At 38.9% G+C, this 27,011-nt stretch overlaps 1 protein-coding gene across 5 annotated transcripts; it reads right to left on the bottom strand.

Annotated features, from left to right (window-relative positions):
* Nucleotides 1–30: 30 nt before the first annotated feature.
* Nucleotides 31–25,062, bottom strand: MPP4 (MAGUK p55 scaffold protein 4). 5 transcript variants are annotated; one of them, XM_071562924.1, is made up of 22 exons: nt 24,746–25,062; nt 20,226–20,340; nt 19,560–19,681; nt 18,534–18,611; nt 17,748–17,828; nt 17,054–17,185; nt 16,321–16,402; nt 15,093–15,178; nt 14,037–14,108; nt 13,017–13,213; nt 11,845–11,909; nt 11,114–11,131; nt 10,047–10,085; nt 9,302–9,322; nt 8,062–8,076; nt 7,437–7,478; nt 6,490–6,660; nt 5,189–5,269; nt 4,135–4,228; nt 3,226–3,334; nt 1,480–1,614; nt 31–488 (listed from the first exon to the last, which is right to left on the bottom strand). In XM_071562924.1, exons 2-22 carry the CDS (start codon nt 20,257–20,259, stop codon nt 297–299), a joined length of 1,866 nt encoding a protein of 621 aa, XP_071419025.1. In that variant the 5' UTR covers nt 20,260–20,340; nt 24,746–25,062; the 3' UTR covers nt 31–296. The 5 variants fall into 5 exon arrangements, with proteins under 5 accessions (XP_071419025.1, XP_071419030.1, XP_071419028.1 ...); XM_071562929.1 differs by having other exon boundaries at nt 19,560–19,657; nt 24,746–25,061; XM_071562927.1 differs by lacking the exon at nt 24,746–25,062 and adding an exon at nt 23,024–23,043.
* Between the last annotated feature and the right edge of the window lie 1,949 nt (nt 25,063–27,011).

Here is a 27,011-nt window from a genome sequence, read left to right as displayed (position 1 = left end):
GTATAAGCAAATTACACAGATTCATCCAAGAAAATAGATTTTTCTTTATTCTTGTAATTGAATGCTCACAGTATTTCCTTTTTTTTTTTTTGGTACAAAAGTGAACGCAACTGTAACATAAAAAGCTCAAGAGCTACACAGAATGTAGTATGATTATATCTCCTGTAGCAGCTTCTTTCCTAATCCTCTTCCAAATCCCTCACATACAAAGATAAATTCTTGCAATCCTGACATTAGGATTATTCTTGAAGTAAAACATAAGCTGTAATCTTTCTGAAGCTGCCTGCTGCTCAGAATTAGGGCTGAGTGTCTGAGCATATCCATATTGCAGGGACCCACTGGGGCTCGTCCTGTGCACGATGCACTGCAGACAGCAGTTGGGCAGATGCTTCTTGTAAATTGTCATTCACAATCACTTGATCAAAGAACTGACCAAACTGAACTTCCATCTTCTTAGCTGACTCTTCCATCTCCTGTAAATCTTCTTCCTGGGAGATAGAGTAAGTCTATAAAACTTGGAAAACCTGGATAGAGAAACATACCTGCAGAGCATCTCCAGAACACCTTGGGCCACATGAACAAGAGGTGAATAAATAGTGCCAGTCTACTTTTTTTCCTTTACAGTTTGCTATAATAAAGGTACACCTGTTTTAATCAGTTCCAAGTCTCCAAAACACAGCTGACTGCCATATCCTTCCCTAGGCAGTGCCTTGTGTCTCAAAATGCTCCATTTGCCCCCAAAAAGTTATTATAATATCAATGCTGGCAGAGAATGATAGGGACTGGAAGGCAAACCCACTTACGCTTGTGTTCTTACTCCAAATTTTATTTTATTTCTCCAGTGTTCATGTTTTTTTCTGTCATAGCAATTATGATTACTTTCCATATAGTTATGGGCTAAGATCTCCAAAATGTTAAGATGCTAAACTTGATAATGATTTGCATGGAAACAACTGTGACAAAGCCATATATACATTCTAAATAAAAGGAATACATTTCCTACAAGCTGGATTTGTGTTTTATCTATAGAACTTAGTATAGAATTGATACTGATACTGCCATTAAGCATACATGAAATAATATATTCTTATAACTACGTGAAAAAATAATTTATTAAATTACTGAATTAAGCATATTTCAGGTATTTCAGTGCAAACTGTAAACAGACGTGTTGACTCAAATGTCGACACAAGACAGTTAACGAAAGCAAAAATATGCAAAATAGCTTCTCCTTTAAAGACATTTTGAAGCCAAATGCCTCAGCCCCCTAGATAAAAATTACAACTTTTATGCTTCAAAGCAAATCTGGAGGGGGAAAAAGATCCCAATACAACCAGCAGACAAGAATAATTAGATTTGATCCTAAAGACACAATAACCTTTATTTAAGAGTTAACATTGGACCATAGTAGAATGCATTATGTTCTAAATACGGAATGTCAGATTAATAAACTCTATCTCTGTTATTCCCAAATCTCACCTTGAACTTCATGTTCACGTAATAATCCGTAATGATCCTGGCGTTTTTACGAGTCTGCCTCATGCAGCTTATGCTGGGGGGCTTGATGAATATAACGTAGGGCTTTAGCTCATGAGTCCGGGCTACTTGTATGCCCTGCAAATGAAGAGTAAAATCAAGTTAAAGTATTTCAGGTGTATTCATCCCAGTTTTACTCCTACAAAATGCCAGTTGTTTACAACATGCTGTTATCTCCAGACCCAGGAGTTATCTTTTCCAGAACACCTACCTGCAAACAGTCTCATTAATATTCCCTGGACCAGACATTGTTAACCAACTGTAGCATACCAAAATTACTTAATTCTGCTTGGTAACCTTATGAGGAGATGCTTTCAACACCAGCAAATGAGGGAACAGTGTCATTAACAGATCTCTACAATCAACCACATTAAAGATGCATTTGAAACTCTGTTATATTTCAACTGTTGGGGACATACCTTTGGAACAAGTACACCTTTATTGTTCTATAATGGAAGAAAGTACCCTGCTTTCAGAAATCTTTGTGCTATGTAACATTCCTTAATGCTAGTAAGCCTTTTTAAGTTCCTGCAGAGCAGTGGAGGGAAATAGAAAAAAAAGAAAAAAAATCATAGCATGTAAAGTTGGTCAAGCCACCAGATTTAAAATCATGTGTGCAACTCAGCAATAATTCTCTTACTTCACTGCTGTTACTTCATACCCTTTCCAAAACTTGTCCTTTAAACTCACACCCTAAAAATCTGATAGTGGCACATCTGTTCAAGTGGCAAGATTACACACTCCATCCTTCAAAACCTTTCTTTCTCCCTTTTGCTTAAAAATGTAACAGAAGAAACCCAAGGCCATTTTTAGATCTGAAGATTAAGGTGTGACCTAATCTGCTTCTTACAGCAGTTTGAGTTTTTTAGAAGTACCCCCATAGGTCATGTAACTTAACCTCTATTTTAAGCAGCACAACCCACTGCTAACCGAAGGCTCTGACAGACTGGCTCTGAATAAATAGAGGGAAAGATCCAAGAGTTACTGAGTTATGGTGTGTCTCTTTACATTTGATCAGAAAAGATGTGGAAACACCATAGCCCAAACAGCTCCTAAATACTAAATAAGCAAGTAATTCAGAGAAGGTTAGCAGGATTTTGCTGGACACAGCTCTAAGTATCTTAGATATTTAAAAACTCAGGCTTTTTTTTTTATTAGCCTTAATTTCATCAGCAAATTCAATGCACAGATTGAAGGGGGAAAAAAAAGTGAGTAGTGTCTAAGTGAAGGAGCAGCTTACTCCTAGCTGTTACTTCTGAAGAGAAACAAAGGCACACTATAATTCTCTGATTATGTTTCATTACTTTCATCACTGCTTTTACCAAAAGGTGTTCAGAGATTGGTAACGTGACTCAACTAACAGGGCTTGGAGGATGAGGAAATCCCATGCAACAGTCTCCACATGGAAGAATAGTCCTTGCTTTAAGCAAGCATGAAAACTCATTCCTGTACCATTCAAACTGATAATGCAGTTGCTGGCTTGAAAACAAATGAACAGTCTCAACGTACTTGTCACTGTCGAACCATCCCACCCTCCCAAAGACCCATGCAAAGAATAATCTCTTATAAATAAGCACCATGAGGTAAACTGAAAAACAAGACAAAGCAACTGACACTATTTCAATAGCTCAAGAATGTAGAGAAAATTATTTTTCCTTCCAGAAGATTCCCTGTCCCTGTACCACTCACCTGTGGTTCTAAATCTATTACACAGATCCTCCCTTCATCGAGGACTGCTCGCACTGCATCAATACTGGTACCATACAGGTACCCTTTGTATTCCCCATATTCCAGCATTCTGCAACAGTGGTGAGGAAGAAGGAAAAGGAAAGAGCATGAGTCTCAAAAAGGTTCCATTTAAAGGTGAAATCTTCAAATGTAATCCAGTGATGAGGACTGAACAATCATAAAACACAGTGAACACTGATGAACGACCTTCACCTTTGTTCTTCCCTGCTACACTGGGCACAAAAATCAAAACCACTGCAGTTCAGCATCTCCCAAACACATTTTTGGTTCATCATGTTGTTACAAATTTTGTGTTTAGAGGTTGTGATTTTAATGATGCTTATTAACTATATACTACTGATAACTTCATAAAGATCTCAAAGCACTTGGCACAGCTCCATGAGTGTGCCTTCTGGTGCTGAGCTGGCCTATCCTGGAGAGGTTATTGATGCATAGAAAGGAGCAGATAACTTTTGAATGTTTAGCCCTTATACTTCAGGTACTTACATGTCATCACTGCAGAGATTCTGCAGTGGAATTGTAGGTGAGGAACAGGTTTGACTCACTGCTCAATTTTCAAAAGCAGTCTGGTTTCTTGGAGAGTTAATTCATAACTCACAAGCACATCTAATGAGCTCAAGACTAGTGATCCCACTTTATTTTCTAACGATTCTGAGATTAAGTGTGGAGGAACCATTTGCAACATCACCCATGTAGTCTTTGAAGCAACTGTCTCAAGTACTCTGACCCAAACTTACACCAAACATACACAGTAAGATTGAAGGAGCCCAGACATGGGACCTAACTATAAAACTGTACTTGCATGGATCATGTTAAGTAATAAAAATGTAATTCATCTGTCCTACTCACCTGTGGCTATAGACCATATTTTCGAAAGTTTCCTTTGATACGTAGTGATATTCACGACCATTCATTTCATAACTTTTCTGAACACGAGTGGTGTCTGAAAGGAGATACACAAAAAAATCAGCTGCAACCAAATTATTGTAATTTTATAAATGAAAATGAGAATGTCATGAAAGTCTATCAGTATTTTCCTAAATAACAGGAGTTATTTCCATTTGTTAATCCAGAGCAAAATGCCTACCTACTCTAGTGGTTCCCCAGTAGCAAGTCCTTGCAAGTTATCAAAGCATAACTGCATTACTTGGAATGGAAGGAAAGTAGTTTAATCCAAACAGCTAACTCAAACCAATCAGGAACTGCTTTGGAATTGGTTGCACAACTGTTTTTTCTCCTCTGAGGTAAAATTAATTAAAGTTCATTCAGAGAAATCCCACAAGCTTTCCCACACTCGCACCTTCACCATATCTGGGATCTTCAGCACAAAAGAAGTCCTGAATTTTCAACTAGCTTCAGATTCGTAATTTCCTGTTTGATTACCTAAATCACAAGAACCAACTAAGCACAGGTAGAAACAATTTCAGTTGTTACGTCAGAAATTAAGCTGCACAAGTCTCTACTCAGACTAGAGGGCTAATAAGGAAAGCTGCAAAGCCTATTAAGCACTAGCTTCTGTTGTCTTCATTCTCATACCTGATCACTTAAACACTATGAACTTATAGTATCTCCAAGAAACATTCTATTTTTTTTTTTTTTTAGATCTATGAAAAGCAAACATCAAGATTAAACAAAACCATGCAGATAACTTTGACGTACATAAAGCTTTCAAGGGTTTCAGGAGACAGAACTTGAAAATACCTTTGCCTGATTTGCCAAAATGAGACAGATCATATTTTAAAATAACCCTGATGAAAGTAAATAATACAGGCTTTCAGCAGAGCTGAAGAAACAGCCATAAAGTAAGGAGTGTATGAATACATAAAGGCAAGAGGGAGTTACTTGGCATTTCCTAATCATGTTTGAAGGAGGTTGTGGGGGGAAGAGAAAAACCATTACATACGAGGTATGGCACTTCGAAACTCTCGTGGGTTACTCGTGATGAGCCTTCGCCTCAGCTCGTTCACACCAACTCCTGCGGGACCTGGGAAGTTGGAAAAGCAACTAATATTACTGACAGGGTACAAATCACTGCTCAGCCATACAGCCATACCCAGGAGGCAACTCTGCAAGAGAATTTTAAAAGAAAAAAATTATCAAATAATTCCCGACTTAGAAGGGACAGTGGACTTGCCTTTACTAAGTTTACTTTATGAGGACCTTGGTACACTGCAGAAGAGCAGCTTCCCCTCAGCCACTATCATTAAAATCTACTTGGGAGCCTGCAGGCCCCTTAATACAGTATTTCCTATGGCAAGCATTATTAAAGGCATCTTCCATACTGTCCATGATTTAGATTGTTCTAGTCTGGAGTTAAATTTCAAACATTTTTCTTGCTATTGCCATATCCATGCATTTAGCACTGGTTGTAGAAACGCCTCCACATAAAGATGTTTCTTAGTAAGTTACAAATGTTTTCCCATCTTTTTCAGTCTCAACTGAATACAAAACTGAATCGCTCCCCTAATAAGATCCATTATCAACCAGCATTCATAACTGTGTGGCTTCTTCTAAGGACTTTATTATTGTTTTTAAACACTCATTATCTCAAGCAAAGAAGGTGATACCGACATTACACTTCAAAACCAGTCGTGGAGTCAAATTACAATAATGCTTAAAATGTTGCCTGAGAGCAACTGTAGATACAGAAAAATCAAAGGTGAACTATTCAGATCTATATGAACCATCCAGCCTGCATCAACTGTGAGAACTGGAGCAGCTATCAGCTAAGAAGCAACAAGAGCACAGCTGCTGCAGACTGGTAAACGAGAAATTACTCCCTAGGAGTTCTCGACTCCCCAGAAGTTTCTCATGAGAACACTTCGACTTTCACACAAGACTCTGGAGGTGGACTGAAAACATCTAGGATGAATTCATATAAACATTGGACTTGTGAGATATGGATTTTAACCAATTAAAAGTTGTGGCCTGATGGCGTGAGGCTCAATTTAGCCAGTAAGATGTAGCTCTAACCCTATATAAACCATATGCTGTGTGTAATAAAAGGTCTTCACTGTACAGCTCATTGGCTTGTCAGGTAAAGTCCTTTCTCTCCGCAGAAGATGGTTTACTTTAAGCAACCTGCACAGTCAGCAGCTGCTGCATCAGCTGCAGGAAACCTCAGAGCATCAGACTGAGACTCACTGTTTGGTGCCCTGTGGTACAAGGGCGTGAAGTTGGCCTGGAAGGTAATTAGCCCCTTACCCACGAGTATAATGAGCCTGTGTCGGTCTGTTGGGTGCCGCTGGTACCTGACCACCTCCTCGTACGGCGCTGCCAGAGTGGCGCAGCAGCTGCTGGGGCAGCGGCCGTGGCACAGCTGCCGGGCGAGCCGGGCCCTCCTGCGGCACAGGCGCAGACTCCTGCGGAAACCAGCTGTGAGGGAAACACATCAGCACTGGAACACACACCCGAGATGCAGCCAACCAGTCCTTTAGCCTGGCGTGTTTCTTTCTAAGCACAAACATACTGCTTTTTTTGAGCTTTCTGCAAGGTGAATGTTGGTGCATTTGGTAGCACAGGTTGGTAGAACCTCTGAGCATTGAATGACAGCTAAAGAGTAGGCAAAACCCCACTAAAGTCACCTGAAAATTAGACCAGAATTAAAGACCACCAAAAGATCCCCAAACAAGCTGAAGGAGAAGTTTCTGGCTACATGGAGCATCCCTAGAGGACAGATCAACTCTTTTGATGGCGTATCTGGGTCACTCCCAGGAAGCCAATTGGGAACATTTGCTCCAGCCTCCAATGTGTATTTTAATGGTCACTGAGGTTGAGTGTCAGGGATAGGTTTGTTGCTGTGCTTTACCATCCAACTCTGAAAATTTCACATATAGGTCTGCTTTTCTAATGAAAGTCGTCTAGATTATTCACAATAGATGACAAAACTATGCAAAATTAGTCATGAAGTAAAATTTAAATAGCAGTGGCCACATCTTGGTAGGAACCTAACAGGAAGAGAGATTTAAATGGAGAGAATTAGTATTATTAGAAGGAAAGGGACTTCTTGAAGTTTGGAAAACAGAGTAAGCAGAATTCCATTTAGTAAGTCTTTAGGTGATATAAAGAACAAAGCATTTCATTTAACTTCAGACAAGCACTTCGTCTAGATCAAGTTCCAATTATCTTACTTATCTTTAGTCACTGCATACCAATAAAGACTCGTTGACCAAATTCACCAAATTCTTCCTCTTCTAGAATACAAAGAACAAATATTAATGAAATAAAAAAAAGCAGTGAAAACTTAAAAACTAGATGGCTAGTAATTATTGCTGATCCCAAAGGAAAAAAGTTTCAGTAAGCATATGGAAGCACCAGCCTAACACAATTTTTTAAAAGTACAATATTTCATATTATGAAAGTATCAAAACAAAATTAGATGCATATTAGTTACTCCTTCACATTTATATACTCTTCACTATTTGTACCTCTACAAAACAGTTTTATTCCTGCATTTCTATATGTACTAAAAACTTGTTTACGACTATATAACAAAACTGCTTGGCACAAAACTGCTCATTCAGGGCAATATTAAGAGTACTGTTCAGCTGACATATGCCATTTCTATCTTCAGGTCTCTTGAACCATCATTCAAATATTTTTAAGTATTTCTGCTTTATCTATCCTTTGTTCTATGATCCTGGAGTGCAGTGTGGAATCCTACAGGGAACATGCAATTCAACTACTGGTTATTTATTCTTGGTAAAGCAATAAACGCAGATAAAGTCTATTACATTACTGCTTACAGGAGACAGGGAGAAAAAAGTTAAGTGTTACCTTCTTTAAGCTCCTCTGCACATTCAGATAGAGACAGACATAAAACAATAAGTTTTGAGAAGACAGTCTATATTATGATCTTTAAAAAGATCCAGACAGCGCTGTCCAATGCATTTAGGGAATATAGAAAACAGGTACCGCAGACTTTAAATCTAAAATATGCCTCTGAGTATGAATTCTCAATTCCCAAAGAATGAGAGACTCAACTGCATCATACATGTCAGTACTGTACTGCAAAATAGATCTACAACTACTGGTTAAAGTAAAATGCAGGAGAGCAAATATTTGCACCTTTATTCCTCTGCCTGCCTGGATACAGCAGAGCTGACTCAGCACTGAGCAGAGAATGGGATTTGCAACAGTAATCCCCAAGTGCAGCTCTCAGAAACATCCTACCCTGGGAACAAAAGACTGCCCTGGAGACTTGCAGGTTCTGCCTTAAAAACCTGGGGCATGGCTTGAGAGGTGGAAGAGAACAAAACCACCTGTGATAAGAGAAGATGCAACTGGCAAGTAGGGACCTTGTGGGGAAGAGCAAGTGTGAGGTTGAATGACATTTTCTTCAACAAGATTATCAAGTATTTCAAATGAGAAATTAGCAGTAGATTTATTTTGGTGGAAAAATAATTAATTGTAGAAGACTTAAATAAAGAACTCTGAACATGCTATAAATAAGTAGCTGTTTCCTAAATGAAAAATAAAATCCAATATTGGCTTGGTTAAAAAAATATACTGATTGATTGTGTGTTTTATACATAAAGAATTAATTTTCAAGCATTTGTCTTTCCTGTATGCCACCCATGCACACAATCAGGAACCCAGAAGAGCTTTCCTCTTCACCACATCAACTCTTAGAGGCGCTTGGGATTCGGGCCTCCACATTACCCTAAAGTAATCCAATTATCCACTGACATCAGTGCAGCCCCTGCTGTCACAGCTTGCATGGCTATAATGGAGTAGGATTTGATAAACAGATCTGGTGCTGATGCACGAGAAGAAACACTCACACTTGTGGGTAACAGGACAAAAACCTTACTACCGAGGTAATCGGAGAACAAGAGGAAAACTTAAGGCAACAAGATTTCACATAATGGCTGTTCAAGCCAGAACAGCTTCTGAAGCTAAAATGACATTTTGGTCTTTTTCACCTGCTTGTTTTTGAGACCCTTGCTTGTCTCTGGACACCCTTCTCTCAGCAGAACAATAGCAAGGGATCTAGAGTTAGGTCAGAGGAACTTACCTGACTCAAATGTTTCTTCATCTTGTTTAGTTATCCAGATAGCAAAGATATTAAAATAAATTCAAAGTTAAATTATTTTCCTTCTAAAGAATTTCAGAATCAGAGGTCAGTTTTCCAGCTCCTATCCATGTCTCACATATTCTTTCCCCAGTTCCCTCTGAGGTGGCAAAATACAGCTCACCATACTGGAATTAACTGCCTCATCTCTTACACCCAATCCTACAGGATAACATCCCTCCTTGAGAGCTTTCTGGATTACTTTGGGAGAAGGAAGAATGAGCTGTGCTGTTTTAGGAGGCAACTCAAGCTAACAGTCTTCACCCATAGTATTCACATGGTAAAACCTATTCTTGCCCAGTGCCTAAAAACCTGTTCTCCTGAGATAAGTTTCTTGACAATGAATTGTGTGGGTTCTCCAAGACTATAATAATCTGTGGCATTAAATATGCAAAAAACTGGCAACAATAGCCACAGTCCAAAACCCGAAGAGGTTGGAACTCAGTCAAGCAGGTATTTTTGCCGTGGTCCTCTTTTCAGCACAACACTTGACTATAAGCACTGTACACCAGAACTACAAACAGCTCATTTTAATGCAGTAATACTGGGTGAGGTTTCCAGAGTATGACAAATAGAATTTTCTACCATTAAGGTCACTGGGAGAATGGGTGGTTTTATCTGGGAAATAGGCCTTTAGCTAGCTACTGCCTTGAAGCAAATATAATAAATCTCCAGTGCATTCAGTTACCTGTTTCCACACACTTCTCATCAATCTGCATGTCGTCCTCTACAGGTTAACACAAGGAAAAAAAAATCTGAATCAGAAAAACACTGGGGAGGAAAACCAACCTTACAGGTCTTACACAACTGAACTCAGACATCAGAAAGTAGGTATGTGAAGCTCAGATCACCTTAGATTTAGATATCTTTAAGCATTTCAACTGTTAACTCCCATTTACTGATGTTCCTTGTCTTTAGTGAGCAAAAGGCTCTTCTTAAATGAGTGCTCTGAAGGGCTTGTGGCAGAGAGGCAAACATGTCTAATTTGAATTCTCCTCCTGAAATAATGAAAAGTTTAATATGCCTGTCAGCCTGTTTATCCAGTAGATATCTATTTATTAAGTATTACCACAAGGGAATAGAATTTTCTGTCTTACAGCTTTTAAAAGTCTATCTTTCCTATATGATACACATAAGGAAAGCATTATGTTTGCTTGATTTTCTTATTACTTTTACAAGGAAGAAAAGAACAGGATTGATCCAGCTCCCTCTCAATCCATAGCCCACATCAATTCATGTCCATGAAATCTGATCCCATGAGCCTGGGCAATCTCCTGGGCTCCCGACACGGCACTGTTTGTGTGTTCTGTCCTGTGTGCCCCTGCAGACAGGCCCAGCAGCGGCTTCTGCAGTTACAGGGCAATAGTCATTATCTGTCAACCCCATTCTGCCCATTGGTATCCTTCAAAGAAATACTCTCTTGGAGCTGCTCAGGAGAAAAAGAGGGAGAGGAAAAGAGAAAGAGGAAATGTTGCCTTTCTTCCCATCCAGACTGTCAGCCCCCTAACAGATAACGCATACCTACAGCTTCCACTTTACGACAAGGTAAGCAAGCTAAGCAAGGTAACCATTCCAGGTGAAAAAAGACTGAATTTCAATTATGTTAAGCACATAAAGTGCCAAGAACTTAGGTTTCTTTTGCATGTATTTATCAAAATGCCTCATTTCTGACAACTTTTTAACTAGCCTTTAAAACGATGTGCTATATTGGTTCCAGGTACAGAAATGCCATGCTGTCCAGGCACAATTTCCTACCTTCTTCCACAGTGCTTACTGCTCACAGTATATCCATTGAAGCAGTTAAAATGCAATAAAATTATGGTGAAAGAGAGCCTCAGCTCTAACAAACAAAGCAATCAGTGCAAGCAGAATCCTAGGAAATGAAGGATTTACCAGAAGAGAAAAATTTTGTACTTACATAAAGAACCATAGAAGAAAATGGGGAGAGAAAACAGGAAGAACATTTTTTTGTCTGGGAATAATTACATATTTACAGAAAGTTATAGCTGGCACAGGATAATACTTCTGGATTTTTACCATGAATTAACTAGAGGGCAGCATAGCTTATCTTAGACCTCAAGAGAAGTTCTGTCTTTCTCTCAGTAGCTTTGATGACAAAGAAACATTCTAAACATTACACAGCACCTTTCAGTGCAGAACTGATATCTGTGTCCCTGGAAAGCCAGGATATAATTGTCACCTCAAGACTTATTTACACCCTAGAGAGAACTGGCTGTTCAGAAGAAGCTGAATTCACAGCTTCTCTTACAGTCAGGCTGGAGACAACCTCCACCACCAGTATTCCAGGTACAATTATCATTAAGTTTTTGTTTTTATTGGGGTAGTTAATGCACTTCTGAGGTTACACTATGGCTCCAGAAACAATGTCTTTGGATCAAACTGAATTGTATGAGCTTCTATTTCAGTATCCCTGAAACTGAGACAAGATCTTTCCTACTGCACCATTCAAGTAACTTTTCACTCACACACTGATGATTTGAGACAGAGATGGGGCTGGAAGGGTTGAGACCACCAGAATTCTCGCTGCTTCCTACATAAAAATAAATTTATCACAGTTAAACAAACAAAACAGTCCACAAGCAGGTTATTCTCCAGTCAGATTCACTGCTTACACCCAAGATCAATCAGTACTGAGCTGACAGAGGACAACATGAATTGAGACATTCCCAATGTTTGAGCACACTGCAAAGTCGTGAAAGAAAGTGCCATGCTATCAGAACTATTGAAAGGTAGTTTCCAAATCAGCAGCCCAGAAGTATTTAGAGTTTATCTAACAGGACAGGAAGATAAGCCATGCTGTGGTACAGACTCCTGGGAACAGAAGAGTGTGCTACTGGTAGGAGTAGCAGTGCTGCTGCCTGTTACTGCAGAGCCTCCTGTGTGCAGCCTTAATCACAGCCCAGCTTGACTTCAACTTTCCCCACTCAGACCACAGGTAGGTTTATTATAGTACAAAGCCAAACTTATCATATACAATTGCATAGCCTTATGTTACCCTGGGGGTAACACAGACAGGACATGTGGTTAGAGGATCATCTTGAAAAGTGCGCTACAGCAGTTTAAGAACTGTGATTCTGAAAGCATGCAGTGTAAAAATAATGGGCTATTTATGCAGAAAATAAGAGGCAAGAGATCCTCGAGCATTTTGGGATTTTTTTTCTCCTCTCTCCTTTCTTTTAATCTGGTCTATTCAGTTTTGACTGAAGCTGAAGATGTCACTCATGCCTCACAGGACATCTTTAAAAAAAAAACCCTATATTTTTAGTATCCCACTCTTCCCCTTGCTTTTTTTTTTTAATCATAGATGATGGTCCTTAATAGTCAGGCCCTCCATTTCCACACATCTTTCAGCTGCTATGCTCTGCTAGATGTCTCAGCAACCGACATAAGGACAACAAGTGCTGCCAACTTCTTAGATGGCAACTTAAGATGATACAGGTGCTTTCAGAAGCTTGTTCTCACATAAGTGCTCCTAAGGGAAGGAGAACAAGAAGCTGGAGAACAGAAGGAAGAAGGATTTTTGTCAGATGTCACTCTGAATATTACTGCTATAAAACTTATGAAAATTTTCGATTACAAAGTCTGAATACCTAGCTAATTTTTGAACCAGAAATCAAGAAGATTATGAGTTCTTTACCTTTTAAGAAGATGATTTGATGGTATGAGTCCAGCACAGGCACTGAGATCTGAAACTTTCCTGGCCTGCCACCAGAGAGCATCATTCTGATCCACAATCTGGAGTATTTCACCCTTCTTAAAAGGCAAACCTGCGTCAGCACATGGTATGGCAGGATCCTGCAGGGGCCAGTAATCTGCCATTGCTCGCACGTAAAGCTGGTGAAGACAATATACAAGAGTGAGCAGAACACAGTCTTGGAACAGATGCAACAAACTTTACACTCACAGGGTCAGACAGTGCTGCAGCTTTGGGTAAACTAATGATGAAGTCAAGTTTTAAAAACCATGTCAAGCCCCAAACCCTCTCTGACATTAAGGGGGGAAAAACCAATTTGTCTCATATATCATGAAAAGAATTGACCTTCAATCTGTATGCATGGCCAGACTTTGTGAATGGAGATTTGGGCAGGGCTCTCCCCATGTGCCCTTCCAGCCTGCGCAGTGGATGTTTTAGGTGAGGCACAGCGTGTGCAGAACTGGCTCCACCATTTAAGTCCTGAGGTCCATCTGTCACAGCCGAGCGAGCTTGGACAGTGACAGTGAAGTCCTCGGGTCTGTCACAGACCCCAGTACTAACCGGGGCTGACCCTGCTGAGCATCCAAGATGTGACAGGATGGGATGGCAGGGAGGCTTGAACTGCCAGGGGATGGTCCCACTGAGACTCAAACTCAGGTCCTTGGGATTCAGAGTCCAGAGTGCTCTCCTTTACATCAAGGGACCATCGCTTCAACCTGTAGATCACTCTGAAGATGCCTTCATTACACAACTGCAGTTTCTTTTGCTGTCCTTACTGCTTCAACAACAACTCAACAACACAGTATGTCAGCTGAGAGGTGGCCATAAAGGCAGGGCAAGGCAACACTTTAAGGACTGCAATAAACTTCTAGGCAACACCATTTCTTTGTATCACACAATAAGGCATTATTGCAGTAATTGTTTGCAGTAATAATCTGGAAAAAGAAAAAGAATGTTTCTTACTGTTGTTTGGTTGCTGACAGGCCGATCAGAAACTGGAATTAATTTGAACATAATTGTCCCCTGAGACAGAGCCTAAATGATTAGAAAAGGATTAAAATATGGTTGGTATTCAACAAAAACAATGAAACACTGGCAGCACAAGCTTAACACAACATGGCTTTGAGGTTACTATAATGACTGTATTATAGATAGAATTTAGGCAGAGTCAATGTGAAAATATTGTATTTTTTCCAAAAGGAAACTCCAGAGTGAAATCTCAGGGTTTTGCTAAATCTTTTTAATTCAATCCAATCTATGCTTAATTGTAAGTATATATAATTTCAGCATTCATACCAAGCTTTTCTACTGAAATGTTCTTTAAATTAGCAGCAGGGTCTGGTTAGACAAATGATGTAAAGGGGGAAGGAAAAAATATTTAATGTTTAATCATTCCAATAGAGTTTGTATTTCCTATACCTATAAACAGTACAACCAGGGCAATAATACAGAGACTTGATATGATTACATATAGAAATACCTCACTGACTGGCATTTACCACTTTGCAGTGAAGAAAACTGAAAAACTGTGGGCAAAATGACAGGGATATCTCAACAGATTCTTCATGAGAATTTTGACAACAGTAATTATGCTGCTTTTTTTTTTTGCAAGGCAAGGTATGAGCTTACAAGTTTATTCCCTCTGCTTTAGCGCATTTTGTAACATGGACTCTTATTAGAACAGCACCTTTCCACTACTTTCTTGTGGAATATTGAGTGGCACTTCCAGAAAAAACTATGCATCAGTAAGCTCTGAATAAATTAGCATTTTCCCCAGAAGCTGCAGGTCGACCATTCACAATTAAGTTAATTTCTCTCCAGATCATGAGTCAGATTTAATTCTGGTTTCATATATTCTGTTTTCATTAACAATTGTGAACTTCATCCACAGTAAGAAAACAATCTAAATTTTCTGTTAAAAATTTCAGATTTTCTTCTGTAAGACAGCATGTGAAAGAGAGCACATACAGATAATCCTGATGTATAAAGTAGAAAAAATATTTTAAAAATATGAAATACCAGAATATTAATAACTTGTTCAGGCTCAAGTCCCTCAACAGGAACTCCATTTACTTCCACTAGTTTGTCTCCAGCATACAGCAACCCTACAGTGAAAACAAACATGGAAACAGCAGCAGCAGTTTTATCACAGCATGGATTATCTTGAGTGGGCAAGGCAGGTCACACAGATATACCACAGGTTTCAAAGTCAGCAATAAAGTTTCCATACACCAGGTATGCAGGAGGGCGTTTTGGATTTAGGCTGCATTGCCCCTGGAAGGGACTGCAGAACTGTTGGTCACAAGAAGTTTGCTCCAGTTTTCTTATTTCCTCCCACCTCCCCCATAAAACAGCTTTACCGTCTACTGATGACTTACCTTAAAAGTAGCATAAACATTTTAATATTGCTCCATTTCCCAAAGTAACCTCTCAACCTATTCTAGCTTAACCCATTATGTTATTAGACCACGAGACCTGGAATCAGACCCTTAAAAACTCCAGGTGCAGTGGGAAGTCTTGGAACTCCTTCCTGTACTTTACAGTAAAATCTTCACAATTTGTTTTCTTTTCCATTTTCCTTTAACTCAATTAAAACATTAGTTAAACTAGGAACTTAATCAGCTATTTTATACAAGCTGCGCTTTCTTCGCTATACAAAGTCCAGAAAACATGAAAAAGAACAATTTTATACTGATTACAGTTGAATTTTACTTCTGATGTTTTACATTTCAGTAGCATTACATTTCCTAAGGGAGATGGAACACATTCAATTCTAGGATGACATAGTAGTAACATTTCCAAGGAAACTCCTTGAAAGATTGCTTACCAGCTAATGCTACCAAAGTGTACAGTAGACTAGTGCCCAAAAGTATTAGCACATATTCCTTAAAGCCCATTATCTTATAGAATCGCAAACTACTGACGTTTTCCATTCGTCCATTAGGGAATGAGTTGCTGCTATTCATACTACATCGCAGTTTGGGATATTCGGGTATTGGTGCTAAGAATACATACTGAAAACTAGACTTGTATCTCAACTCAGGCTCGAACAGCACATTCATCTAAAAATTAATGAAGCTGGAATCAAAGTCGCTGCAACCTGTCACTACTTACAGAGCTGCCCCACGTACACATCGTCTTGCTCTGTAATGGAAGACTAATTGTAGGAGCCAAGCTATGATCTTACTTCAAATATCTGATCGTCAAGTTCAGTTTTATGTGTCACTTTGTTTCAAATTGTACATACCACTTCTGTCTGCCAGCCCACCATGGATCACACGGGCAACTGTGATGTCCCCTGTTATCTCATGGCGTTTAATGGTGGCACCCTGGCAAATAAGAGCAACGGAAAAACACACTGATCACTGAAGGACCTCAGTAAGTTTCCTTTCATATCACAAGACTGATCTCCACAATGACTAAAAGGCACTGAAAGATACAGCTTTTTAACCACAACATGGATATAACAATAATGTGTTAGTACTGAGTCTTCAACTTCCGTCACACTAAAATAACCTCATTGATAACAAAAGGTTTCTTACAGTCAGTCTCCAATATTACAGCTATCTTTTCCTAAAACAGATTAGCTAAGCTATACAATGCTTGCTGCTTATAAGAAAAAAATATTTCTAAAGGACATTCAGAGTCTCTCCTTCCTTTCTTTCTATTTTGGGCAAGGGAATAGCTCTAAATCCAGTTTGGTTTTCTCTCTTGTAATGACCATTCATCTGCCAAATGTTCAAACCCCGAGCAGACAAGGCACTGAACATCTACTGTAGTTGAACCTGCACACCTGTGCAGGGCTAGATGGTCTCCTAAGGTTCTTTCCAACCTCAGCAATTCTTGTGATTCTATAAAAACTGGATAAGAATGCACACAATCCCTGTGACATTTGTGGGAAGAAACCAATACACATCTGATGCATTATCAATGCTTGTCTAAGTTACAATAATTTGACAGATACCAAAAAGCTCCCTCACCAGAGGCTGGTTATTCTTCACCAAGCAGACAATCCTCATAGCTTCTTCATTTTCAGGTATGTTGTCTGGCAGTGGTGGAAGGGTTGGTTCAAAATCTTTCTGGGCCACAGTATCATGAGCAGATAGCAAGGCCTGTTACAAAAAAAAAACAACCAAGCAAACCAACCAACTCATAAGCAAAGGTCACACAATAGCAGAGCTTTAAACAGTGACTGGTCAGAAAATAAAAATCAGTGAGTAAGTTCTGTGTGAACACAGATCACTTGCACAGACTGACATTTGCTTCTTTCCACTTGAAAAACTACACCATGAAATCAAGTTTTAAGAACAGTTCCTCTCTGTGCTTCTTCTGGAAAACTTACAAAGGATGTAACATTTATATTTGGAGCTCTAGGGGAAAGACTGAAGGTTTTGCAATTTCAAGGAAAATTTGGCTTTACATGTCTGCACCAACTGCCCATAATTTAAAAGTTTGTAAGAAACATATTTCAAATATAGCCCTTAAATAAAATGCAGTCCACTGCATGTACTTCAGACACACAGCCCACAGTTGATTTCACAACCAGGTTAGTTCATGATTAGTCAACTATGTCTCTTCTGGCCCCTTTGCCAGTTCTTGTGAACGGCTGCCCATCCATTTCCATTCCAACTGCAGACAGATCTACAAGTAAAGCTTTCCTTATGCAGGACTTGCCTTGAAGTGAGGAGCACGCAGCAGTCGTCTCAGCTCTTTGATCTCTGCAGACTGAGGGGCTTCACGCAGCAGCTCCACCACCTGAAATATATAATGGAGACGATGGATTCTAGAGGAAAATTAGCTTAGAAAGCTCTACATTGAATTGAGAGGAGTATGGTATGGAGACAGTGTTAAGCCCCGCACATTCTGTGGCTCAGAGGATGTCCATATGGTTTGCTCCAGAATTGGACAATATGACCACAGCTGTGCAACACTCAGCCAGGCTGAATTTAGTTCAGGCACAGTGCCATGTGCTCTGAATTAGTTTTTGCTCACAACCCTCAACCAATTTCATCACTAGCCTCTGTTTCTTTACTTAGTCATTAACTCTCCCACTAATTAAAAGATTAAGAACTTATCAGTTGTTATGATTAGAAAAATCTAAAAAGCTTTTCAATACCCTCATGTCAGACTGCTTGATCGTAGCCCTAACACTGAACCACACAGCTACAGGGGAAGAAAAATATATGGTCAGGGGTTAAACAATTATTGTGTGTTCATTACACTGGCCAGGACTGGTTTAGTCCAGCAAGCACAGCTCTACCCACTTCTCATGCCTCCCTCCTCTTAAGACAGTAAGGGTTGTTGAGTAGTTTTACAAATGTGCAAGGACAGAACCTCTCAAGTTTATATAGTGTACTCTGACCTGAGACACAAAATAAATACCAGAACACTTCTCTGCATCTCAGTTGATTCATTTGCAATGATTAAGTAAAGCAATAAACTCTGTACATATAGTCTCACCTCACGATTCAGTGCACGTGCCTGCAGTGTGACAGGAGCTGGTCTTTTCCCAAGATAGTGTTGGAGGCATTCATAAATCTGTTGCATGCCATGACAGACAAGACAATGCAATGACAACATTGATCTGTTCACATTATCATATAGATACATACATGACACACAATGGACAACATTGTATCTCTACAAATTTCTCAGTCCAAGTAGGGCCCAAGAGTTGCAATCTGAATCCTTAATGTCTAATGCATCTGGAATTGAGTCTAGAATTTCTTGTCTTTCTATATTATCAGCTAGCTAGCCAGGTATATTGTAGTTTTGAATTTTCCAATAAGAAAAGCTGATTACACAGATCAATAGCCCGATTGTGCCAATTCTCTGATTCCTAGCCTGTTTTCTTCCCCTAGTTGCAGGCAAAATTAAAAATTAAAAAGTAAATTTAACTTAAAACAAAACAAGTTGCTGTATTCAGAATGCTCTTATGGACATTCTCATCCACTACAAGTTTTTCTTCTTTAAAATTTAAAGATTTTAAAAATCCTTGTTAGAGGAAAAGCAGAATTTGTACAGGGTTTGTTTCAGAGATACAATTCTGCTCAGGATAGAAAGATCAGTCAAAACTCTGTTCTCTAATATAAAATCTTCAACTACACATCAGAGCAGTGAGATGCAAAATAAAAAAAATACAATTTCACAAGCCAAGAAGTGGAATTTATAGCCACAGAGAGATTTCAGAAAAGACAGCTGAGCAATGCTGTGTTCACCCTATGTGTCTGTCCCCGGCCTTAGTACAGACAAGTAAAGTAGAAGAGTTTGAATGTCCAGGACATTATGGAAGAGAACACTTACGTTTTTCCTTTAAAGTAAAAGTGGTTTTGTCCACCTTGACTGCTGAGGTTAGGATTGACATTGGGACTATTAGAACTTAGTGTAAATATGCATTTATTGTCCTGATACAGCAAAATAAGGTAGCTATTCCCTAGAGATTGTTCTGTAGGTAACCTTTGCTTTCACAGCTGCATATTACTTTACCTTTAAAAGTGCTTGCAGCCAGCGAGATCTGAGCAGGTCATTTAACATGCCAACGCCATTGACATCTCTCTTACAGAGCAAACTGAGTTCTTGCAGCACTAGAGTCAGAACATGAGATATACCTGAGCCCAAGAAACAGAAAAGCGCAAGACACTTCAGTACAAAGAGAAGACCAACCAAAGCCAAACAGTGACCCAGGCCTTCAAAAAGTACCTTTCCTCAATTTATACTTCCAAATGCACAGACATTTTCTGTCTGCTTTGCTTTTTTTTCCTGCAATCAACCCTGTTGCATAAGAGCTATTTTACTATGTTATTAACCAGCAGGGTTAGGTCAATACTAATAATTCTCAGATCTGTGCAAAAAACACACAGAAATCTCACATGTATCAGTCTGGGACATCCTACTGAGAAGAGGTAAACCAGAAAAAAACCCTTGATATTATAAACCAGAAAGAAATGCCAGGTATTCTCTTTTAATGTTGTCTAAGTTAACTGCATTGTCACCATTTAAACACCACAAATCATTCCAATTATTAAGTAGTAATGCTTTAGTCACATTCATCTCTCTCATGACTCAGTGGAAGAAGAGTTACAGACAACAAGGAATTATACTTCTTTTCAAAGAGAAAGAAAACTGGGAAAGAGATGCAAAAGTTATGAGTACCATTGTCTTTACCACATCCTGTTGGCACCTCCATCTTCTCCTTTATTCAAGGAGATTCCACCCACTTTGGATACGGCATTCAGGCCACATGGGTTTTACAAAGATAGATGCTGAACTAGGGAAAAGAGCAGAGTCATATCAGAATACTATCAGATATTTTAGATTGATAAGAAAGCAGAATTTAAAACAGGGACAGGAGGCAATAATTTGTATTTAAAATGCAGAACAGGCTGCAAGAACAAATTAAATACGAGTCTCACCTGTAAGTTCAGCAGCATCCAAAATGCAGACAGACGAACCTTAACTGCTGTATGACTTTTTTTTCCCTTTACGGAATTGCCATTTGCTTCCTTCATTGAGTCATCTAACACAGCAAGCTATTTGGTACATTCTCTGTTCTCCAGCTTTTTAAGTGCACAACCATGGAAAGCTTCAATTTTTTCCAGATACTTAAATCTTGTTTTATATCAATATAACTTGGAAAATAGTCATATTCAAGAGCATATTACATTTAATTGCTCTTGCTATTGATATAATATTAAAACTGAAAGACTATGGAGTTTCTACTGAATTTTCCTTGAGCAAAGACATGATTTTGAAAAAAGGGATCCTTGTCTCTACCACTGTTAGAGTTTAAGGTCTTTGAAGGATTTGCTCCACAGAGATGTCATTATTTTTCTCTATTTCCTCACAGTGAATTAAAACACAAAAACCCCCAAACCAGATTAAAAAATCCCACTCCTTACCTTACTGGTATCATCTCTCTCAGGCAATTTATAATCGGTTTCTACTTTTAGAGATGGAATCAAGAAGTTATTTGCTGATCTAAAAAAAGTGTCACTGTTTCTTTCATTATAAAAAGCAGTACATGTTACCTTATTTCTTTTCTTTAAATTTTAAGATTGGTGTTTTTGAGCAGTGCAGGAAGCCAACACTTTGTAGTTAATCTGCACCCATATCACATGACCTTTACACACATAAAATACAGGCCTTCTAAAATTTTCTTCCAAATTCCTTCCCTCCCTTAAAATTCTGTGGTAACTTATCACTAACCTATAATGTTCTCTTAGACTAAAAACAGAAGGAAGTTCTGCAATTTGCTGTTCAAAGGAAACAATGCAGTCCAGGATTGCTACACAGAATTCTCTGAACTCTTCTTCTCAAACAAGTATGGAATTTCCCCAGGGAACACCACACAGTGCATTTGTACCCCAAAGAATCTGGAATCTATGTATGAAATCTGTGAAGTAATTCAGGATCTCCACTACATCCTTGTTTACCTAACTTGAAATCACTATAGTGATATTGTCATGACTACCATTATTGTAAGATTACTCTCACAGAGTTAAACATTTCAACTGGCCACTCAAAAGATGATTTAGACTACAAGTTAAAAAAACTGTAACATCAGATACCTGAGCCCCTCAGCCAATAGTGGATCACAGTGTGACACAGAGAATGCCTTATCAAATTCTGTTAAATATACAGTAGTTTGTCTCCTGCATCAGTAAAGTAAAAAGGCAGGCATTTTCCCTAGATTGCTCTGTGGACAGAAAGCAGCAAAGGTACAAGCAGGAAAAGTATTATCTTGATCTGCTTACAAAAGCAGAAGGCATTACTGTCACTTTTACTGCTCTTAATACTTATTTTTAGAACATGCTTCCTCTCTCTACTGTTAAATCATAAAACTGTTTTCAAAAGGCAGTGGAAATTAAAGCAGGAAAAAAATCAGAAGCTATGAGGCTATGACACAAACATTTTATTACCAAGCCTGGCCAATTCATTTCAAGTTACTGCTACAGGACATTCAGTGATACGTCTTATTGAAATTCTAATCTAAAGAGTGCTTTTAAAGATTTCTTCTTTTAAAGATTCACAAAAATATAGTTTGATCCTCTCACAGTACAACTGGGCTTTGAGCTGCAATTATTTAATATTTTTTAGTGGTCCGAGTTTTCCTTTAAGAGTTTGCCTTCCCCTTTGTTAAGCTTAGTTGATCTGCCTAATGATGGATTTAACAAAGCAGGCCATATGAATCTAGTCATGAAAACCTGTTTCTTAATCAGAGACAAACCACAACATTTCTGGAGATGCTAAAATACTTCAGATTCTGCTAAAATACTAACAGTATCATTACCTCTTTAAAATACTCAAGGAATTAACTCTTTTCCATACAGAGCATTACAGCTTCTGGTAAACTTGAGCATGTTTAGAAGTTTCAGACACAATTTGTCTTAAAGGTTGACCTCAGATTTCCCAGAAAAACTGGGAAAACTATTGAATGGTGATTGCTTGCCTTGTTGGGTGAAGCCCTCAGTTACAGCTGTCAGAGAGTTGCCAAGGATAATAATACACAATAATAAAAAAGTGGTAATCCTTCCATCCATTGCTGTCACCTTAAGTTACAGAGTTTATGCTCTCACTAACAGAAGCAGCATCTGAACATCAAAATTTGCCAAGTTCTTAACAACGCAGCTCACTGCAGTCATATTTTCACACAACAAAAGGAAAGCAGCTTCCAACTGTGAAGTCTGGTTCCAGATGCTGTCAGTAGCAACAGATGATGAAAAGTCATTACCAGAAGAGAGGAAGAATGTTATCCTGCTGCTATTCTTTACAAAGAGACCTACTAGATTGCTTGCTTAAGGACAAAGGTCAGAGCTCAAACAAACTTACAATTACTCCTGTGCCTTTACTTCCCAAGACTTTTATCTATGCAGACTATAAGGCTAGAGCTCAGGGTCTCCTCATCCAGGGATCTAAATAAATTAGATGGAAATTCTTGCTAAAAGGCTTACCTGACTAATCTCCCAGCCAGTGTAAGGTCCTTCTCATTCACATGTATTGCAAGCAACCACAGATCCTCATTAACAGAAGACATTTCTTTTTGCCTGTTTATTAGGGACAGAACTGGATATCCATGCTGAGTATACCAGAATTTGGAGTCAAAATGAGTCAGTCACCTCATGTCTACAAATATCAGTTACCCCAGTTTTGGGCTACAGGGCTTCCTTCAGCAGTAGAATATGAAATTCCTGGACCCCACGTGTCAGAAAAACAGAAGGTCTTACTGATACAAGGCTGAGTTGCCAGGGAACCCAAGCCCTGCTTTTAATACCGTTTTCAGAACTGTCTTTAAATGGACAATTTTGCATGCTGTGGAGCCTCTAAAGGGGACACCACCAGGGTACCTGACATCCAGAACATCACTCCCTACTCTTACAAACTTCCTTGGTTAATGTGCTTGACAAGGTTATTGAGCACTTTTAACGGGGAAAATTACTCATATCTTTAAATTTGCCAAAATTAATGATTTGGCATATTGAAGACTGCAAATTAGCTGGAGGGCAGGAAACACTCTAAACAAAGCTTTTATTCCAAATAAGCCACTGTAAGTCAACAAACTGAGTAGGCAAAAAATGGTAATAAGAGATATTCAGCACCTCAAATGACATGCCTTATTCAGAACTTTTTCTGTTCTGCATTAAATAAATGTAATTAGACAAATTTCATCACTGAAGTCTGACAGCTTCCTTTTCTACTTAGTGTAGGAACCATCTTGCTTTTTGCATACTTTATGAGACTTGAAAGTGTTTTAGCTACAACGGCAACCCTAAATGTTAGTGGAATAAGCTGACACATTTTGGGCAAAGGAAATTACCTGTCCTTTGAAACTGATATCCTCACCTCGACCTACGAACCACTTGATGCAAGTCTGAGGCAGCAGAGTTTAAAAAAAAGAGACTGAAAACATGTTATGTTAATGTAAGATTTCCAGAATCACGTCTGCATATGCAAGGCTGCTGATGGAATAACTTATGCTACTACTCTTTGTGATCAGATCTATGCAGTGGTGATTCATCCTGCCTCCCTCTGCAGCCAAATCTCCCAGTGCAGTGGTGGTGTGAGCACCTTGTTTACATGGCATAACACCCCTAAAACATCCCTTCCTCCAGAGCAGTGCCTGCAGAGAGCACCTGGGTGCACACTCAGTCCCTGGGGGGCTGCCAGCTTTACCTCCAGCTGTTCACTGCCAACAGCTTGGGCTTACTGAAAAGAAACCAACCAACCAAAACCTCCCGGAAAAAAACAACCACCACGTTGATACTAAATCATCTTACAAGTACATACCTAGGTAGTTCAGAGAAAGGATTTGTTTTACAGACCTGTAGCAGTGATGTATCTTTCATCTACATTATCTCTCAACATATCAGAACAGGTAATTTCCCAACCTGCTTCTAAAAAAAAGTACAAGTAAGAAGGAACCTGCTTTTGGCAAAATGTATCAATAATGTATGGCACCTGGCATTTGAGTCAGAATACTTTGTGAGGAAAAAATTCTCTTTCAAGCTCCTAGTCCCCATTCATACATTCCTCTAACATTTAGCTAATGGGAATTAAACAGATATCACAAGTTTAATTAACTTTGCTATAGCTATGAGAAGAAACTAATTTCCCACTTGCATGGGTGAAATGCATCCTTGCAGTACAGCATTTCAGTACAGTGCATACTTGCTTACCTGCAAACACCACAGACCACGCCATGTTCAGCTCAGGCAGAATTTCCAGAAGGAAAGAGTATTTGCTGGATGTTAGTGGAGTAAGTAACCTCACTGCCCTGGCTAATCTATGGACATCCTCTCCTTTCTAATCCGCAGAAACCTAACCTTAGAACTACTCATTAGCAGGGAGAAGAGAACAAATCCCCTTAACCCTTTTCTTGCATAAAACCCCTACTTTACATTGTCTCTCACTTAAGTAGTTTCTTATTCTCAGCAACTTTCCCAGTCAGTAGGGCACTCATCTCTTGGGGTCTGTCTTCAGCCACTGTGCCTGTGATTGCCGTGAGAATCTCTAATACCGTAGCACTGATCTGCTGCTGCTGGGTACAGGATTTCTGCTGCAGCACAACAAATATCCGGCTTTCAATTTAAGGAAAAAAAAGGAAAAGAGAAAAAAGTAATTACCATGAAGCAATCCAGCTGGAAAGGTCCTACAGGTTAACTCATTTGTTGTCAGCTACAGCAATACACAAATCAAAGCTGGTCTGCACTGATTTCCAAACACATCACAGCCCACATAGGCTGTAGAGTGGAATCTGTGTCAGAAGCACATTTAATCCGAGGATTCTCTTCAGCTAATAACTGAGCTATACATCAGAAAGACCAAAAATAGTGCAGCCCAGACTGTCTGCTTTCCTTAATCAGCAAGCTAAATTCATATGTGATACCACTACTTTTTCTAAGAGGTTGTGTGTATATATATATACCACTATATATATTCAGCACATATATATATATACACACAAAGGCAGATATATTTAAGTAAAGACAGATGTATTCCTTGTTTTTTTTAGTTCTCAACTTTGCATCATTCACAGTAAATGAAGTTACATGTTTAAAGTTGCTACATATTTGCAGATGGATGTTGTTCTTGAAAGAGGAAAATTACGAAAAAACATCCCATTTCTAGATACATTTTCAGTTTAAGGCACAGAATCAGTGCAGGAGTAAGGCCATATGAAACAAAGTTTTTCACATGCCAAAGCTGAATATTAAAATCCTTTCTTCTGAGACATCAAAAGACAATAAATACTTACAAAGAACAGTCAGAGAGGGAAAAAACAACCCAAATCTATTTTTCATGATAACACTCTCAACAAAAGGCAAAATAAATCCTGAATTCATATCTTTTGCAGGTGAAAATTACTCCCATTGATTTACTCAGCTGTTCTGCATAGCTTCTTTTCAAAGAGCAGTTCTGTTCCTACAGGTTTCAGTTTTGTTTTTTTTTTTTACATTGAGTTCTAAGATATGATGGCATGTTAAGGCTGCATCTAGCACAAAAGATGAAGTGTTCAAATTCCTGCCTTATACTTCATTATGCTCTACATCCCTAGTTATGTGTCTTCCTCCCCTTCTCATGTTAACTTTTTATAGCTTCCCTTTTATTTATATTACCTCTCCTTGAATTATTCAGTATAATTTAAAAAATAAGATCAAGTTAACACTAAATTGTTTGCAAACATGAAGTCCATTCTCTAGTCTCTTATAGTTTAACAATACTTTTAAACATCATCTTTTCCACAGAATTACTTTCCCCTCCTCTAATAAAGCTAAAAATTATTTCAAGAAGACCAATTATTTTTACTTTATTATGAAAATAGATACATTACAGTCACTGTTCAAAACATATGGCATATGGTTTCTTTCCATTTAGGTGGCAATACTCAAGCTATGATTACTACTTCAAAATATGAGTAGCATTATCTATGGCAATCTGACATAACTTAAACCACTCTGTAATCTATTTTTACCTCCCCTTTTTTTGTTCTGGTAAAGAACAGCACCTGAAATACTCTAGTTACCCATTAATGTTATTGGTATAAATAAAGTTAACCAGAAACCACAGAAGAACACACACATACACAAAAATTGCCCAGGGAAATGACTTGTTCTCTACAACCTCCAGGGTGAGCTGCTCCAGCAGCACTCAGGGGCCATGGATTGTGCTGAGGGACCACAAGATCTCCTAAAGTGGCAGAACCTCATAGTTGGTGCCAAGACAAACACCCCAGGGCCCCACCTCTGAGGGGAAGCACCGAAGCCTTGAAGCTGCAGCTCAGAGGCAGCTGTGCCCTGCTGTTGGTGGGAGCAGGGGTGATGGTGGCAGTTCCAAACCTGCTGTCACAGCTATTTCAGCACAACCTGTGAGGTGAACTGCTCTGGAGCTTCCCTACAGCAAGAAGGCCTTAAAATTAGTGCCAAGGGTTTGCCTCCAGAGCAA

This window comes from Pithys albifrons, chromosome 8 (genome assembly GCF_047495875.1).
Source record: "Pithys albifrons albifrons isolate INPA30051 chromosome 8, PitAlb_v1, whole genome shotgun sequence".
Classification (NCBI taxonomy): Eukaryota; Metazoa; Chordata; class Aves; order Passeriformes; family Thamnophilidae; genus Pithys; species Pithys albifrons.
The sequence above is the reverse complement of the archived record's forward strand: the minus strand, read 5'-3'. Positions and strand labels throughout refer to the sequence as shown.